Here is an 18,407-nt window from a genome sequence, read left to right as displayed (position 1 = left end):
TGATTATTTTTATTCCTATCATGTAGTACTTAAAAGTTTGCCTTTCTGAATTTTATGGCTTCTTTGTGACTTCGACTATAACTTTTGTGAATATTTCTTATGTATTTGAAAATACATAAAAAAGCACTTTTGAACCTTTTTTTTTTTTTTTTTTTTTTTTTGCTTAGGCAGTTAGAGTTAAATGACTCTCCCAGGGTCACACAGCTAGAAAGTGTTATGTATCTGAGGCCAGATTGGAACTCAGGTCCTCCTAGACTTCAGGGCTGGTGCTGTATCCACTGTGCAACCTAGCTGCCCCAACACCTTGAAAACTTTACAGTACTAGCTAATGATGCAGTGGATAAAGTAGAACATTCAGGTTGGGAAGAGGCAAGTTCAAAGTTCACCTCAGATGCTGACTATGTGTGTGACTCTTTGTGAGTCACTTGACCTGTATCTGTTTCAGTCTCCTTATCTGTAAAATGGGGATTATAATAGAAGCTACCTCTCAGGTTTGTGGTGAATATCAGGTGAGATAATATATTTAGACTGACAGAGAATAAACACTACATAAAAGCTTCTTTTGTTCCCTCCCCTTCCCCTCTTCTTAGCTATTATAATTAATCATTTTGCATTCAATTCCTCCACTATCAACCTATCAACTCCAGTTTCTTTAACACTCTGCCCAGGTCTGTAATTTCTTTTATCTTCGGGTTTGATTTATTGTAATTTGGTAGAGGATACTAATTTCCTTCCATCCATAGTCATTCTTTTTGCTAATAAGTTTCCTTTTTCCTTTAGAAATGTAACACGGTCGACGTTCAAGTCAGAGGGTCTCACGTACACACATCTGGGAACTTAAGGAGCTTCAGTGAAGCCCAACAGACCTGATATAGAAACACACTGAACTCTAATCTAATGATGAGTTAGAAGACAACTGGGCAGTTTAAGGGGACTTCTTATGTATTCCGGGACAAAATCCCCCCCCCCCCTCTCTATGATGACCCTGCTTTCTTCCATCTAATTCTTCAAAAGGAATACTGAGCTTTTGGCTTTAACCTGCAGACCGTGACCCAGGTTAAGACCATCCACTTTGGGAAAGTTTCACTCTGAGGAAGATTTTTCCTTAAATCAAGACAAAATTTGCCTTTCTGCAACTTCTTCCCATCGCCACCATCTGGGGCCAAAAGGAATGAGTGTAATGGATCCTCCACAAAAACACCCTTCAAATGCCCAAAAATAGCTCATCATACTAAAATGTGCTGCTCACAACTGGACGAGGACAGCATGAGGCCATAAAAAGAATGCTGTGTTTGGATTCAGGTCCTCTGAACCATCTGGGTTCAAGTACTGACAGTTACTTCTAAGCTCTTACACTTAGTTTCATCTTGAGGCAAGTCAGTGAATCTCTCTGGGCTCATTTTCCACATCTGGATGAACTGGCCTCGAAGATCCTTTCCATCTCAAATTCAAGAGTTTCTGGACTCTGCCAGGGGCAGAAAACAGAGATGCTATCATGTCTCTAAGCCTTGCCGCTTTGCCTCCCAATGGCAGACCAAGAGTACATGAGTTTTTCCGGCCTCCACATCGCATGTCTGACTCGTACAAAAACAGCAGTTCACTAGAAGCCCCAGCTGTTTTTTCAGACAAACTACTATCTAGTCATTCCTCCCTACGTCTTATACTTGCAAAGTGAATTTTCTGAATTCAAGTGCATAATTTTACATTTCTCACTATAAAATTTCATCTTATTAGATTTACCCTAAAGTTTGAACCTGTCAGATCTTCTTAGATGTTCTGTCATGCAACACGCCCGCTTGCTTTAGGTTATCTTTAGATGTAATAAACATACCATCTCTGTCTCTGACTCCGTTATAGAGCTCCCTGGCACTTAGGGATTTGGTTTGTAGCATACATTGGTTCCTTAGGTAAACTTGACCCTAGGCTTCCTGAGCCTCAGAGGGACCCCGTAGCTAGGACAGCCTGCCGTCTCTCTTGTTTTAACACCGCCTTATAATTATTCTGATATTGTTCTAGGTAGCTGGGTTTTGAAACTTCCAGGGGGAGAGGGCCTATTCTCTGGAATGACTTTTCAAAAGGCTGCATTGTGCATATCTAATTAAAGGGGTGTTCTAGATTTTATCCAGAACAGTTTCTGTTCAATCTGCTTTGCCCAGTACCACGTGGTCACTTAATAACAATGGTGATTTAAACAAAATCATTCTCACTTTCAGTATGTTTTCCTTCACAAAAAACAGCAACTAGCAATCAGTTCACTACTGGCTACCCATTTCAATGATGCCTTTTATAGGGAAGATGTTGCAGAGAAAAAAACAAAACAAAACAAAAAAAAAAAACCCAACTGTTGTAATTAAGGTTAGAAGACCGGTTCAAATGCCAGTTCTGCCTACCTTCGTGATCTCAGCAAAGTCAACTTAGCTCTCTGGGAATCAGCTGCCTCAGCTACCAAATGGAAGGGTTGGCCGGCCTCTGAGATCCCTTCTAGCTCTTCATAGAAAACCTTGTTGCCTCCCCCTCCCTTTCTCTTCTCCCTCCCGCCCGTGAGAACAGGAATTACTTTTTCCTCTGAGCACGATCCCCGTCTTCAAGAGGAAGGAATGCCATGCAGTGGTGTGAAGTGGGTTTGTTCTGCTGTGCCCCAGAGGGCAGATCTGAGATTAATGGGTGGAAGTTACAGAGAAGCCAGTCTGGGCTCCGTGCTAGGAAGGCATCGGTGAGCGTCGTCCCAGTGGGTTACGGGCCGCCTCACTAGGCAGCGGGTAGGTTTCCTCTCATTGGAAGTCTTCAAACAGAGACTAATTAACTATTTGCCAGGAATACCTGAGGGCCTGTTTTACTTTGCTCCTGATATGGCAAGGATATGATTTCTTTATTTATGTGTTACATAACTTAAACTGGCCTTATCTGCTAAATGAATGAAATTTTATTCCCTTCTTTTATCCACTTTTTTTTTCATACGTCATTCCCTTCCTGGCTTATTCTTCCCTCTCCCCCAATCCCATCAACTCTACTTTGCCAAGAAGAAGTCATCTGAAACGAACTTCTGTTATGGGGTGTTATAATGGATGAAATAGGCTTCCTTTCCACTTAATTTCTACATGAAAAAATTGTTATTCATTGCCACGTTGCCACCTGGTGATAATGCTTGCAAGTCAGCAGTGCCTACCTGAGTGATGTCCATTCCCGAGTCACAGCTCAATGGCTGTGTGGATGTCAGTCCATTTGAGCCAATCACGGTTGTGATCACGGAATTCTGATCAATTTTCCGAATCATGGTCCCATCCACAAAATAAATGAAACCGTTCCTATCAACGGTGATACCTGACGAGGAAGAAGAAATGGGCATTAGTAGTCTATCAGTAGTCTGTTGGGTCAAATTTACCCAAAGATCAGAATTTAGAGAGAAGTCACAGAAACAGAAAGATATTTTAAAGAAATATGACTTCAATTTTGCGTAGTACAGATAGGATGGTAACATGAGAGGTTTGTTCAGATGGTAATATGAGAGGTTCTCTGTTGAGAAGAAATGATTAGACTTAAACACAATTTCAAACCTTGGCTAAATATTTGATTTGGTATAGATTCATCCCCCTTCGACCGTCCCCCATCCTCTCCCCCACAAACACTGTCATGTTTTCCTTCACCCATCTGCAGTCAACTCATACCCAACTTTTGACTGAGGAAAAAAAAAACTGGGTTAATTTGTCCTCGTTTCCAGAATAAAAGAAGATCTGAGAAAAAAGCTAAGGGCACAGATGACGGTGCTGTGAAAAGAGCACTGGATTTGGAGAAAGAGGCCTCAAGTTCAAATCCCGACTTTGCCAATTACTTTTTTTGTGATCTTGAGCAAGTCCCTTCTTCTCTGTGGACCTCAGTTTCCTTACCTGTAAAATGAAGGCATTGAAGTAGATGGTCTCTGAGGTTCCTCCCATCTCTCGACCATCCCCAAGAGCATCCTACTCTTAACAAGTCCTACTTTTTTGAGCTTTGGCTTCCTAGCCGTTCAATGAATTACACATAATTATCACACACATAACCCAGACTTGGTCCTAGTTACAGTTACCCAGCACCTCTTTAAAGGTAGTCCACAATTAGGATTTTTTTTTCTCTCCCTTAATTCAGAACTAGAGAGGTATTACTGTATTCATTTTGAATAAGCACTTATTAAGTACTTTCAGTGCGGTAGGCACCCTGTGAAACAGAGAAAAATGTTTCATAATGTTTCATAACATATAGGATGTTCTAAAAGTCATGGTGCAATTTTAAGCTATTAAAGCTTAATGTTCCAGTAAGACTTTTGGAATACCCTGTAAAAAAAATAACACTAGGATAGAATGAAGCATGAGCTTCCTGGAGGAAGCTGGGTAGGAAAAGGCTTATATAAGAGGAGGGGACCCTTGAGCTAGGCTCTGAGGAAAACTAAGAATTCTAAAAGGGAATCACTATTCAATAATCTAGCAACTACCATGGAGAATGGGCCAGACAACCCACCAATTGCCAACCCGATGACAGCCACGGAAAAGGTTAGCCGATTTAGCCGAGCAGCGGGGCGCTTTTGGAGAGAGACAGTGTGGACCAGATAAGTGGAACCACTAACGGCTAATATCAACCCGGCCACCATTTTCCCTCAGACCCTGATGCCAAGAACCTCGGGAGTAGCAATGCTTCTGGTCAGATACCCTCAGCCACTATCCTGAGAAACAAGCCCTGGTCACCAGACCTGCAGGGGCTACAGTCTCCTCATGGCTACTGAAGATCCAGGAAAGAAAGTTCTAATCATTCAAGTCTTATGGTTCAACATCAGAAAATGATCCCATTTTACAAGTAAAGATCACATTAAAGAAGAGACATTACTATTTTTTTTTTGCACCTTAAGAATCATAGGATTTTTTCCATAGAATTTGCAGCTCAATTCACATTGATGGAAATCTTCCATGTACTTCATGGGAACGCAAACTCCTCAAAGGCACAGATTGCTCAGAATTGTTCTTTGCACACAGTAAGCATTTAATAAATGATTCATTCGTTTGTTCTTTTGGGATAGCCTATCCAAAGGGCATGGATGTGGGAGATAGAATATTAAATTTGTGCAGGAGGAAGAACAAATAGATCAAGCTGCTGCCCGGAAAGGTAGTTTGGAGTCAGATTAGGAGAGGCTTGACATGGGTAACAGAGGAGTTTGTATTTTATTCTAGAGGGAAGAGGAAGCCACTGGAGCTTCCGGAGGAATAGAGTGACATTTTCAAATTTATGCTTTAGGAATATCAATTTGGTGGATGAGTGGAGGATGCAGAGAGGAGAGAATAGAGAGGGATAACACTTACTCTCCTGCAGTAGTCAAAAGTGAGAAGTCATAACATCTGAACTAGTTAAGTTAATGTCAGTAGGTTCTATTCCTTAAAAGTTCACTTGTTATTCTCTATGAAACCGAGAGAAGGAGTGATTTTTATGGCCAAGAATAAAATCAGGGAATACCAGTTTAAAAAGCCAACTTTATAAACTGCCTTGAGATAAGCTAATTCTCTGGCAGAAGGGAAAGAGATTTTGTTTTATAGTATATATTCATTAATCCTGATGATCTTCATGAAGTATTCATCTTTCATATCTATAAAACTTACAAAATGATTTAAACTTTCCTCTAATATTGCTAAAAATCAAATATGGTTTTCTTTGTGTGTTGTCTTAAGGAAACCAGTGGGACCAACTATGGGAATAACTGAGTCCGTTAGTTCCAAGTAGTTTCTGGTCTTGGAAAACAATTTTTAAGATCGTGTATCCAACTGGATGGGTCAGATCTTGACAGGGACATGAATAGCTAACCCTCCCATCTCTGTTGCATTTTGGTTGAAGGGATCCTGGCTTGGCAATTGTGTCTGGGCAGTAGCAAACTCCATTTTCTGATTGCTCCAAATCTGAAAGGGCTACAACTGTGACCAATAGGATTAGGTCTTAGTTTGGGACCAACTTTCTGATTTCAGCCCGTGAAGCTGACAAGGATTTTGAGCACGTACTATGGGTCCATCATCATGGGAGGTGTTGGGAGGGATGGATGTGAACACAGACTTATTTATCCTTCCCCCCACCCCAGACCATAGGTAAAGCATCTGAAAGTTGAAGAGTGGGTATGTTTTGAACAAGAAAATGAAATATCATGTTTCATTTAGCAGAGAAGAAGTCTAAGAACATGTGAGCTCATGAGAGGTAAAGATGAAGGCTAAGAAAAGAAATAACTTCCCAAGAGTCTAGCGAAATTTATAGCTGTCAGATGCAGAATGGTTTACTATCATCCCATCAACAAGCATTTATTAAACACCTTTTCCAGTATATACCAGCTACAACGCAAAGCCGGACAAAACCGAAGTAAGTTCGTCACTGTTCTCAAGGAGCTTATATTCTAATGGGGAAGACAAGATGCAAATACTTAGGATATTCAAGGAAGTCAGCTGATCTACCATAGCCTTACTGTCCAAGGTGGATGTTGGGGAGGACAGGACAAACAGGAATGGGCTAGCTACATTCTCCCACAGCCCATTCAAAGGAACAATTTCCCACATCGCAGAAATAATTCGTTACCACAATGTCCACTTGGAGTCATTGCGAAGGAGAATTCTTACAGGCTCAAGTATCATCATCGTCACTATCACCAGCATCGCAATAATATTTCCATTGCTTTCCTTCCTCTCATTTCCTCTGAACTTTATCTCCATGTTACCTGAATTCTACACATGAATGCCCTTTGAAATCATTTAGAGCTTCGGAAGCACATGGTATTTGCCTCCAGGGTTTATTCTGCTGAGAGTCCACAGGCTGTTCCTCTCTCAGATATACGTATAGTCACTTCTTTGACCAGATCTTTTTGTTTCTTTCAAGACTTTTCAATTCACTGGGCTTTGGTTTCAATTATATTAGGCTTGGAATAACCAAACTGTAGAAACTTTTATGGTACAGGTCAATTTAGGTACAGTTTGGCGTAGACTCTTCAGCTACATTTACTGCATCCTTTTGGGGAATGTATGATGAGTGAGGAATTCTCTTTGTCTGTCCTTCCTTTCTTTTCAATAATGGCTATTGTTATAATACATAGATGATGATAATTCACTATGATCTATTACAGCTTGTGAGATTGAATGGGAGGAAATGAAAAATACCCAGTACATTTTCACTTTTATTCTTTAAAGATGGGCCTCTACATGATTTAAGGGCACAAAAGCCCATCTGGGGCTAGCAAGAGTTGCAGCTTCAATTTACTTTCAACAGAAAAATGCCCGACTTGGAGGCAGAAGGTCCCTGCTCTGCCACAGACTTTATTGGTTCTGTCACTAGGCAAGCCAAATAGCTTCAATGAGCCTCAATTTGCTCACCTATAAAATAGGAATAATAACGCTTGACCTACCCATTTTATAGGGTCATTTTAAGAAGGACTGGCCATTGGCTTAAATAGTAAAGAAATGGAATGAATGATTATGAATATTGCCATCAAAAGGGCATTATTACTGGACCCAAATCCCATTACTTGGGCATTTTGTGGATATGATATGTTTCAACAGTTTGGTTTATTGACCCCATCTCCCTCTGGAACCTTGGATACCTCCCGCCCAAGTTCTTTTCAACTCCTCTTGACAGGCTATCTCCCCCCATTAGAATCTAAGCTCTTCTTGGGAGAGGGACTAGCTTTTCTCCTTGTCTTTGCTTATTCTCCATGCTTAGTATAGCATCTGGCATATAGTACACCCTTAAGAAATGATCTATCTATCCATCCATCTATCCAGCCATCCAGCCATCCAGCCAGCAAGTCAGCCAGCCAGCCAGTTGTGTTTTCCCCTTCTTTAAAAAAACTGAAATCATGTTCTCTGAATGATAGAGTATTTAACTAATAAAGAAGGGATTCAACAAAATTTAAAAAAAGAAAGGATTCAAACACAGGACTGAGAGATAGGAGAGGTTTACACCATCCTCCATGTCAACATCGTCATTTTATGGATTGAGGACCAGAGAGATTAAATAAATGGGTTAGGGTCACACAGCCAGTAAGCCTAAGAGCCCGACTTCAAACACAGAGCTTTGGCTCCCGCTTCTTTACCACAGTCTTCTAAAGGTTTAAGTTTTTAATTACTACATCATTTCTAAAGCAAGCCACCCAAATCAATTTCAGCACATTAGCATGGGATTCATCTATAATGCAGAAGATAACTACTTTGAGAACCCAAGAAACTCCAGTAAAATGTAAATTCTTTAAGGATAGGGAGTATTTAATTTGTACCTTTAATTTTTTTTCTCCGAGGCAAATGGGGTTAAGTGACTTGCCCAGGGTCACACAATTAGGAAGTGTTAAGTGTCTGAGACCAGATTTGAACTCGGGTCCTTCTGACTTCAGGGCTGGTGCTCTATCCACTGCGCCACCCAGCTGCCCCCAATTTGTACCTTTGAAGGGTGCAGAGAGCCAGGAGTAGGCACTTGACAAATGCTGGTTGAACCGAATTACAAGTGGCAAGTGCAAGGCTTAGAGGGTACATTTCACATTCGTGAGAAAAGAAATCAATTCTTATGACTTGGGCTCTAGAATAGAAACCTGACCCAAGCATAGGTGGGATGGTGTAAAGGAGCCGCCTTTGCGTCTCAGCATTCATGCCTAAGGAGCACTTTTAACTGAGGGGATGACCATTCAGAAAGAAAGTAGAGAGGATCAAATATGTCCACAGCCTGGTATACAAGCGAGGAAACATACTATACAAGAGGCCCCTTGTCTGCTTAAACCAGGATTTGGGGGACATGTCTGCAGATTATGGGCCGGATGACTTGACGTTTTCTCCTCATCCACCAACAAATCCAGGTCATAATTCCTGAGAAAGATGACAACTGCCTTAAGCCAGGGCATCTTAGGCAGTCCCTAATAAAGACATCACCTACTGGAGGAGAGGATGCTGTTGATCAATAATGAAGGAGGCAAGCCATTAAAATGTGATTGCTGTGAGTCCAGATGTGTAGGTTAACAGCCTGGAAATATTAGCTCAGAATCCCAAAGTGGAGCACTGTTCAGAGCAGCAGAATACCACTTTCCCTTGTGGGCAGAAGGAAGCTCTGGATAGAAAATAAACAAAAAACCCTCAAACCAAAAAGCGTCTTAGAGCGGGAAAGGCCACATATAATTCACAAATACAATTTTCACCTATTTCAATAGAGAGACAGGAGCTTCTTCTGGAAAATGGCCTGAGAGATAATAAGCTTTTTTATTCTTCTGAAAGCCAAAATCACAGAATTTCAGAACTGAAACTGACCTCAGAGACCATCTGTTTGGAGGTGCTTAAAGACCTCCAAAGAAGGGGAATTTTATCATAATCTATTACACTTATGAGCAGCTCTAGTTATTAGGAAGCTTCCCCTGACATCCTGTCTCAATGGGCTTCTTTGCCACTTCCACCCATTGCTCCGGGTTGTGCCCTCTGGGGCCAAACAGAACAAATGGATTCCCTCATTAACATGACAAATAAAAGACAGCCAAGTTCTCAGAATCCAATTCAGCTAGCATTTGTTAAGTGCCTACTATTAGCTCTAGTAGACTCCAGTGACTCAAGCAACTGGGGAAACTCAAAGAACTGGAATTTGGGGACTGGGCAAGATGGGATTTATCCCTCCAAACTGATCTTAGGGAATGTCTCACTTGCCCGGGCAAGTAGAAGATGGTGTGATTGTTCAGTCTTGTCTGACTCTCCATGACCCCATTTGGGGTTCTCTTGGCAAAGATCCTGAAGCGGTTTGCCATTTCCTTCTCTAGTTCATTTGACAGAGGAGGAAACTGAGGCAAACGGGGTTAAGTGACTTGACCAGGGTCACACAGCTAGTGTCCGAGGCTGGATTTGAATTTAGGTCTTCTTGACTCCAGGCCCGGTACTCTACCCACTATTAACACCACCCAGTTGTCCTATTTGGCCCTCCCATTACTTCTCATTAATACTTTCCCTTAAGGCCAACCAGGTGAATTTGTTTCGCTTCCCTTTGATTTGTCAGCTACCTTTTCTTTTTCCTTCTCTTTAAAGACTTTTCGCCAAGTCCTCTTTAGGTTCCCCTTAGCTCATCTTAATCTTGCTACTTTCCCAGAAGCAGAAGGGAAGAGAAGGCAGTATTGATCAAGTGCCAGACACCACAAAGCATATCCTCCAGCTTGGGAGGTCAAGGATCTATAATAAAATCGGACTCAGCCACTTCCTACTTGTGTGACTTCTTCTGTGCCTCAATTTACCCATAAATTTAAGGGATTGGATGACAAATGCTTTGAGTTCTTTTCCAGCTCTCGATCTACAATTTCATGTGACAATGAAAATGGGTGACAAAAAGGCAGCGAGACTATTCAACTTGGAGGCTTGCCGTACTTGGGCCCAGAAGGTAAAACTAGAAACAAAGGTTATAACTTGTGAAGGGAGCGATTTCGGCTCAATATAAAAGCTTCCTAACGATTAGAATTTAGCAACGGTGAACTGAGAGCGTCTTTGAAAATGTAATGAGTTCCCCATCAGTGGAATGATTCAAGTGGAGGTTGGATGATATCTCTTTAGAGCTGCTGAAGGGATCTTTAATTAAACTCTTTGAGTTAGTCACTGGTTTTGGAGATACTCGGTAAAGAGGCTTTTCTTTTGTTCAAGTACAAAACTGCATTACTGAGTGTAATAAGTGTATTTTTCCTTCAAAATTTTCTAAACAAGATGGTAAAACTCTTCATAGTGAGAGACACAAAGGAATACAGCCCACATGGCTATGGGCAACTCTGTAGGGGGTCTTAACATTTAACCAAGAAATTGATTTGCTGCCTCACCTGGCCACCTCCTCAGAGAAACTTAAGATCAGAGGCAGGCTAGCGCTCGGCTTGGGGGCATCTGAATGCAAGGGTTCTGTTATTTCCCTTGCTCCCCTCTGTAGCTTTTTGGATTCGTGCATCTCTCTCCCCTTGTTTTTCAATACCAATCCTTGTTCAAAAGGTGATGACAGGATGAGATGAAAAGACGCTTAGCCCACACATGTGGGCCAAGATAATTAATAGTTCTAAACAAGATCCAGGAGGAACATGTTTACTTCCTTCTCCCCTTCCTCTCTCCTCAGATGTCAAGCAACTTTTCTTGGGACACTTCCCAGCAGTATCACATTAAAATGGCCCTGTTGTCCTGGGGAAATAAATTGCCCAGTGAGACACTCGTGTGAACAATTAGCCCGAGCGGGGAAAGTTCATTTATTGTTCATGGATCAGCAAAGAACTAATTGAAATTGTTACACACCAGGGAAAATGAGTCTTTTTCTCAAGGTATGCGAGCAGTCGAGAGGTTCTAATAAAAAAGGCAAACCAAGCAGAATAGCCTGGCCTGGATACTCAATAAAATGAGGGTGAGAGAAACTGAACCAGACAATGCTTCCTCTTCAGAAAAGTAGGTTAACTCACAAGGAATTCAAATTTCTTTAAGATGATTTTTGCATGGAGTGTCCATCTGAAGCCAACAGGGAATTCTCATTTACAGTTATTCCCCATCTCCTTACATCTTTAATAAGAGGCAAAGGAAGGTTCAAGGGAAGAGGTTCACAAACCGGGAGCCCAGACAATCATTTGCCTAAGGCAAGGCAAAGGGTGAATGTATAACTCAAACAGACAGTGGAGTGGAACAGAGAAAGTGTGTGTGTGTGTGTGTGTGAACACTTTGGAGGATACACTTAGGAAGTCCACTCAAGGCAAGTAAAAACTCTGCCAAACTGGTTAGCTGATATGATGTCAAACAACAATTGTATACCCACCCTTGATTGGGTATAAGGAAAAGGATACAGGATTTAGAGCCACAGAAGGTGGCTTCATGGCCTGCCAGATAGCTATTCTCAATGTCTCAAGAATACTTCTGTAGTGCCCCACCTCTGCCCAAGGTGTTGCCTTTCTCTACAAAGCCCTTTCTCCCTTTCTTCTGATTCTGCAAACCCCACTCATTCATAAAGGTGCAGTTTAAGTCAGTGGGACTTTTCCTGTTAACCTTGGCCCAAATGGATCTCTCAGGATTTCTCAGAACTCTTTCTTACTGCACTAAGTGGCCATGGGGCACATTAGGTTTGGAAGTTATTTTTTTTATTTGTTTCTGGTTCTGCCACCTCACTTTCAATCTAAGCTCCCTGAGGGCAGGCACTGTACCTTGTGCTTTTTTATTCCCAGATATGGTCATTTCCTACACAGAGGACACGCCTAGGACATAAGCGTTGATCAAGACCAATCAGCCAAAGAGCATTGATTGAAATGCCTATTATATCCCAGGCATTGTTCTAGGAGCTGGGATGTTGCAATAACTGAACTAGATGTGTACATTGCCTGACTGGGGATATTATCATATACAAGAAGAATCAAATGGAAACAAATACTGTTATGCAGAAAGGACCTGAATCATAATTATATCAAATATTTCTATTCATCTTCATCAGCGGCACAACTTTTCTGAGCTTATTGGATGGAAGGTTCAAAATCAGCCCAAGGCAGTCATAATCCCAAGGGACTGAATACAGGACAGAGTTTGGAGAGGTGTAGCTCCATATTTAATGCCAGACATCCTAAATGTTTGGGCTTAAGGGGACTAGAGGAGACTTTCCAATATCCTACTATCTTGGCTACAATTACCTTACGATACTGATTCCCATCCACTATGAAAATCTCTGTAGACTACAGTAGGAGAGAAGTGACACTGATTTTTATCTTTTTTTTTTTTTTTTCCTGGGGGAAGGAATAAGAAGGCTTAAAAAATTGTGCTTGCACAGCACTTTCTAACTTTCTAAACTTTCTGAAAACCCAATGCACTAGAGAGGAACTCAAGGTGGAGGGAAGTCAAAGCTCAGCAATAAATACAAGAAACTATGTGATTCAGTGGCCTTCAATGGCCCTTTGGCAACATTTGTGGCTCTGAGCTACCCATCATTTGAGCTCAACTTCCTGTGTGGGAAAACTTGGCCCCGGCCAGAACCTCTGCCGGCCAGGCAGCTCTGCACGACTTGGCTCACAACGCAGTCTCATCTTTAATAGGGCTGCAGTCATTAACAGAGCCAGAAGGGATGCTGTCCGGCTAGCCACACTGAAGGAACTGGGTGCAAGGAGGAGTGAGAAGGCAAAGCAGATAGGGCTTCTGCTTTCCAGATTCTGGAACATCCTGAAATCTATGTTCATGCAAAAGACTCATTTCAAATCCATGATAAATTTTTTTTTTCAAGATGTGCTACTGAAGCATGAGAAGATTTATATCAACTGATGCAGAATCAATATGAGCCAGGAAAACCACATATAAAATAATGATAGAATAAAGACCCCCTAACAATAAAAAATATATAATTGAACACTGAATATTGAATATAACAACCAAACACTTCAAACAAGAGAGGAGAAAAGGTATTTCTTAGCAAAGGTGGGGAATTATGGGTATGGATCATTGCCTTTACCTTCCATCAATTTTGCTGAACTGCTCTTTAAATTCTTTCTTTTTAATGCTTTGTTACCAAGATGGTCCAGAAGCAGAGGAAAGTGGGTAGGGAGAAATGTATTCAGAAATAAAAGTGGTATAAATACAGAAGATCAATATGTAGGAGGTAAAAAACAAAAACAAAAACGAAAACAAACAAACAAAAAAAACATAGCTCTTTCATTCATTCCTTAGAACTCTTACATTTTCCAGCCACTTCCTCAACTTGGTGGATTTCCCTAGCCTTCCCCTTGAACACTGCTCTCTTCTGTATCCTGCCTCTCCCCTCTCAGGGGAAAAAACAATCACACTTTGTTGACTTTGGAAGATATTTTTGTCAGTATTCACAAGGCAATATGCTGTAGGGCAGGACTACGTTTGAGATCCTCTCTGATATAAATTTGATCAAGTCAATGAACCTCTGTGTCTTGGGAAATTCTCTAACATTATAAATTACAGAAAGTTAAGTAACCCAATGAAATCACAGGTCTAGACTCCCTACCCTAAAAAAAAAAAAGTATACCTCATTATGTCTACATACAAAGCTAGCTTGAGAAAGAAAGGTGAAAGGTATAATTCAGGCCAACAAACATATTTTGAAAACAATTAAAAGCTAGCACTAACATCCCTGAAAACGCAATCAAATGATCAAAATGATGGTAAATGAAACAAAAGGCTCCCTTTACAAAATAAAAGACAGGCCATGAATGGCACTTCAAGACCATCTGCCTGCCTCTCAAACATATTTACCGTTGTTCTGCCAATGGTGCCATAGTGGGGCTCTTCCTTGGGATCATGGTGTTGTCTCTCAAGGGGGAGAAAAAAAAAACCACAAAACTCTGGATCAAGAAGACAGAAAGCTGGATTTCAGTCCCAGATTTACCAGTGACTAGCTCCAGAACTTGAACAAATTGCACCCCTTCTATGGGATTTTAAGCAAATTGGGCCCTGCTCAGAGACTCCATTTCCTTCTCTTAAAATGATAGGATTGAACTAAAATCCGTTAACATGTATTCACTTTTTAGATAACTATCTTTATGGGCGCCAGAAACTAAGTCCCTGAAGTATTGCAACAGAGCTGGGAAGTTTTTTATTGAATGCAGGAAAAACAGACAGGTTAGACGAATGGGACGCTATTCAAGGTCTTGGGTGCTTCAACAAGAGAGAAGAAATTGTATGGAAAAGAGATTTTTTCTTAAAAGAAATTTCATCTGTTTCATAATTCAACTTAAGCCCAAACCAGAGGGTTTGAATCCAACCAACTTTGATCTTGTTGTTGTTCAATAAAACAACAAAAACACGTGTAGCCTCAGTGGAAATGGCCAGTGGCTCCCTGTTCCTAGAGTTAAGTGCTCTGACTCCTACAGTCTGGCCCCCAGGTGTCCCTGAGTTAGAGTCGGGGGAAAAAGGAAAGCTTTAATCCACTGTAGGAGCACAAAATAGGCACAAAGTGCCGCATGCTGTTCTTGGCCGGCCTTTATCCTGTGATAACTGTGGACAAGGCTTTCTAAAGATACCTTGGCCTGTAGTAGTCTGGGGGCGGCTTCCCCTTCTACTCAGGGGAATTGGTCTGGTTCTCCTTACAGAACCATATGAGCTTTCTTCTGTTGGTGGGTTTCCCTGGGGCGTCAGGCCACTGTCGATTACACGCTCCTCTCCAAGTTGGCCTTGCTAGCCAACGTCTTCCCTGCTTCTTCGAAGATGGATTTTGTGAAACCTCAACTTCCCGGGCCCCTGACGACACGTGGGGGAGCGATTTGGTGCCGGGATCAAAGGTTTCCTTGCTATGCGGTTTTAAGTTTGGTAGAGTTAAAAACAAACATTTTTGCATCGAAAGAAATGTTCTAATTAACTTCTTAAGAATTTGTACATTACAACATCCTGCCGTGCCAGAGAAGACAGAGAAAGCCAAGCCTTCTGCAGGAGAGACTGTGTTTAGAAGGAACTTGCTATTCTCATAAAACTTTTAATAGGAAGAAGTGAATCAAATTCGTTAATTACCATTTTATGGTTGGTAAAAGGGCAAATTACATGCCATCCATTTCTAAACTTCTAAATGTCTCTGGTGCTTTTAATTAAAGCTGCCATCTAGAAACTACTAAAGCAATTTTATGCAATTAGTTATTTATAGGTTACCATAATACACCACTCAAAATATGATTTAAGTGATTTGCAGTCTGGTGGTATGTGATCTCTGTCAGTTTTTCCCCCCTAGTCTCTCTATCAGCAGAAGGGTTTCTTTTAGTGGAGAGATAAGGAAGGTGTGACACCGAAGAGCCGGTGATAAGAAGGGAAAGTTATATTTGCTGCTGCTCTTAAATAAAAGAACAAGGGGTGAAATATAATTCCATGTTGTCTTAGCTGACCTAGAGAGACCCAGGGCTTGCCTTAGGCAAAGCTATGAAGCAGGCAAAGTATCACTTCAGCTTCTCTCTTCCCCCTCCCACAGTCCTCCTGTTGCCAAGACTCTCGGGCCCTCATCCTTGCTGCCTTCTAACTAAACAAAGCTCTGCTGCATTTCTTCTAGGCCTGGCCTTTCCACGGCATCACACCGGGAATCTCTCCTCAGCTTACCCGTCCTGTGTCCCATGCCCTTGTGCCTCACCTGTGCTCTGTGAGAGTGCGTAAAAATAGATTTAACAAGAAAAAGCATTGCCGTAATCCAGGACAATGATTCAGCTGAATCATTGTGAATCTTTAGGGAACCATTCGAAGGGTAGAAGTAACTGTCCCCCTAACAGACCATTAGAGATTGTTTTTTGCTTAAGACAGCTTGTGACGGCCTCCTCCCAAAACCCACCCCCCAATCGTATTATACTTCCAACTCTTGATAAGGCTGTTCTTATAGCACTGAACTCACTTTGGCTTCATATGAGATGGAGTATGGAGAAAGGGACAAGATATAAGACTGTGCACTCCCTCTCAAAGAATCTGAGTGATGGAAGGGCCCACAGAAATGTGCCCCAGAGAGCCCTCTACTACGTTCACTTTACCCTTGCTTGAAATCTCCAATAAGAGGGAATCTGCGGCTTCTCAAGCTTGGACAACTATCATTGGGAACAAATTTGTTCTGACACCAAATGTGCCTCTCAGCAAATCCTGATCCTCCTTGCCCTCCCTCTAGCCTCTAGGGCCAAAGAGAACAACCCTAATGCTATCGCCACATGACAGCCCTTTGAAAACAGCAATGGTGTTCTCTGAGTCATCTCCAGGTAAAGCCCCCATTTCTTCCATCTATTTTTGCATGACCTTAAGGCCCTTTCCAATCTTAGCTCCCTTTCTTTTTGACTCTTTCCAGCCTGAAAATGTCCATTTTAAAACGGGACATGGAGTATAGCAACACTGTCGTGTTCTTGACATCATCTTCTTTCATTATTGCAGCCTAGGCAAGCTCACAGGTGCTGCCAGGTCATACCATTAGCTCGTTCAGAATCTGGAACATCAGAGCCATTATAGACACCTACTATTCAGCCAAACCTCCCCCCCCCAACTTAACTAATTTTTGGCACCCAACTAAAGGATTTTTACATTTATTCACATTAAATGTCATTCCGTTTTATTTGATCTTTTCAGAACCTGATAGCCATCCAGTATGTCAGTTATTTGCCAAACCTTTGTGTCATCTGTAAATTTGACAATGCTTTTCTGCAAGCTACCGATGAAAATCTTAAGCAACCCAAGGCTGAGAACAAATCCCTGAAGAACTTCCCTAGAGACCTCCTTTGTAAATACTGAACCAGTAATAATCCCTTTACTGAGGTCAATCATTGGATCTTTTCTAAATTTTTTCAACTTTATTATTTTCTAGCCCGTATCTCTACACATTTCCCCACAAGACTAGTTAGCATCTATGACTATAGAATGACTTCTATCTTATTCTCATCAGACTAAATTAATATCTATGTAATTCTCTTCTGACAGTTTAGTCACTGACAGAAAAGGAAATCCAGCTATACTGCTGTACTGTTGAAGGAACTGTGCTCATACTGCCCGTGAGTGAGAAACACTGAACCAGAAACATGGATACTCAAGTAGAGCCTAAGACAGAAGACGCCATTTTGTTTTTTGCATATTCTCCATTTTGGCTGCTCCAGGCCCGGATATAACTTTATAGGAAAGGCCATCAGGCAAAACTTGTAGGGGCCAAGCTGTTTATGCTGGCCCTTCTGCCTTAGAATAACATGGATGAATCCCCAGTTAAGAGCAAATGGCTCCTTAAGAACTCTAAAGATAATCCAGCCTTGGGAAGGGGTAAGTAAGACTTTTAATTAGACAAATGACATTTCTAAATCTAAATCTGGTGCCTCTAAGTTTGATGGCTCTTAGGCATATATGACGATTGAAATCAATAGGGAAGTATAATTCAGTTTAATAATGCATCTGTAGGATCATAAAACTTGAATGAAATAAATACAGTTTGTTTTCTCTTTCAGGGATGCTCCCTTGGCCCAGTCTTCACGTAACCAAGACTATATTTCATTTAAAGTAAAGTTCAAATTCATTTATTCTTAGAAGTGATTTTGCCAATTGATGCCAGTGCCTCTGGCCAACTGTACTGTGGGAAAAGTCTACTAGGGGGCCCTTTGCCAGGCAAAGGCGATTGATTGGGTTAGAGATTAAGAGATAGATTTTGGAAAAAAGTTCTGACTTTCTGCAGGAGCTAGTCTAGAGTTGGGCCTCATTGATACCAGTTGGAAAACTGAAAAAGCAATGACTTGAGTCTTTTTGACATCATGGAAACCTGGGAGAAACTCCTGTGCACATGAAATTTGACCAGATACTCCTAGGATACGTGCATGTGTCTTTCAGAGTAGACGATGCCCTAAATAATGGGTTTCAGTCATTTAAATTCTGCGACCACGTCACGTCTCTTGTTAGACAAGCAGCAACAGGATAGTGGAAAGAGTACTTGTTTAATTCCCTTTGGAGCGAATAATCGTCGACTAA

The 18,407-nt window shown here is 41.4% G+C and overlaps 1 protein-coding gene across 10 annotated transcripts in view; it reads right to left on the bottom strand.

The window, feature by feature from the left end:
* TENM1 (teneurin transmembrane protein 1) overlaps positions 1-18,407 on the bottom strand; it is a 3,105,198-nt gene that overhangs the window by 43,677 nt on the left and 3,043,114 nt on the right. For all 10 annotated transcript variants that reach the window (XM_074277949.1, XM_074277947.1, XM_074277946.1 and 7 more), the window contains one exon: positions 3,167-3,321. In XM_074277949.1, coding sequence (XP_074134050.1) covers positions 3,167-3,321 — 155 coding nt within the window. The remainder of the gene's footprint in view (positions 1-3,166; positions 3,322-18,407) is intronic.

This window comes from Sminthopsis crassicaudata, chromosome X, assembly GCF_048593235.1.
Source record: "Sminthopsis crassicaudata isolate SCR6 chromosome X, ASM4859323v1, whole genome shotgun sequence".
In the NCBI taxonomy this organism is placed as follows: Eukaryota; Metazoa; Chordata; class Mammalia; order Dasyuromorphia; family Dasyuridae; genus Sminthopsis; species Sminthopsis crassicaudata.
Note: the sequence above shows the minus strand (reverse complement) of the source record. Positions and strands in the feature narration are given on the sequence as shown.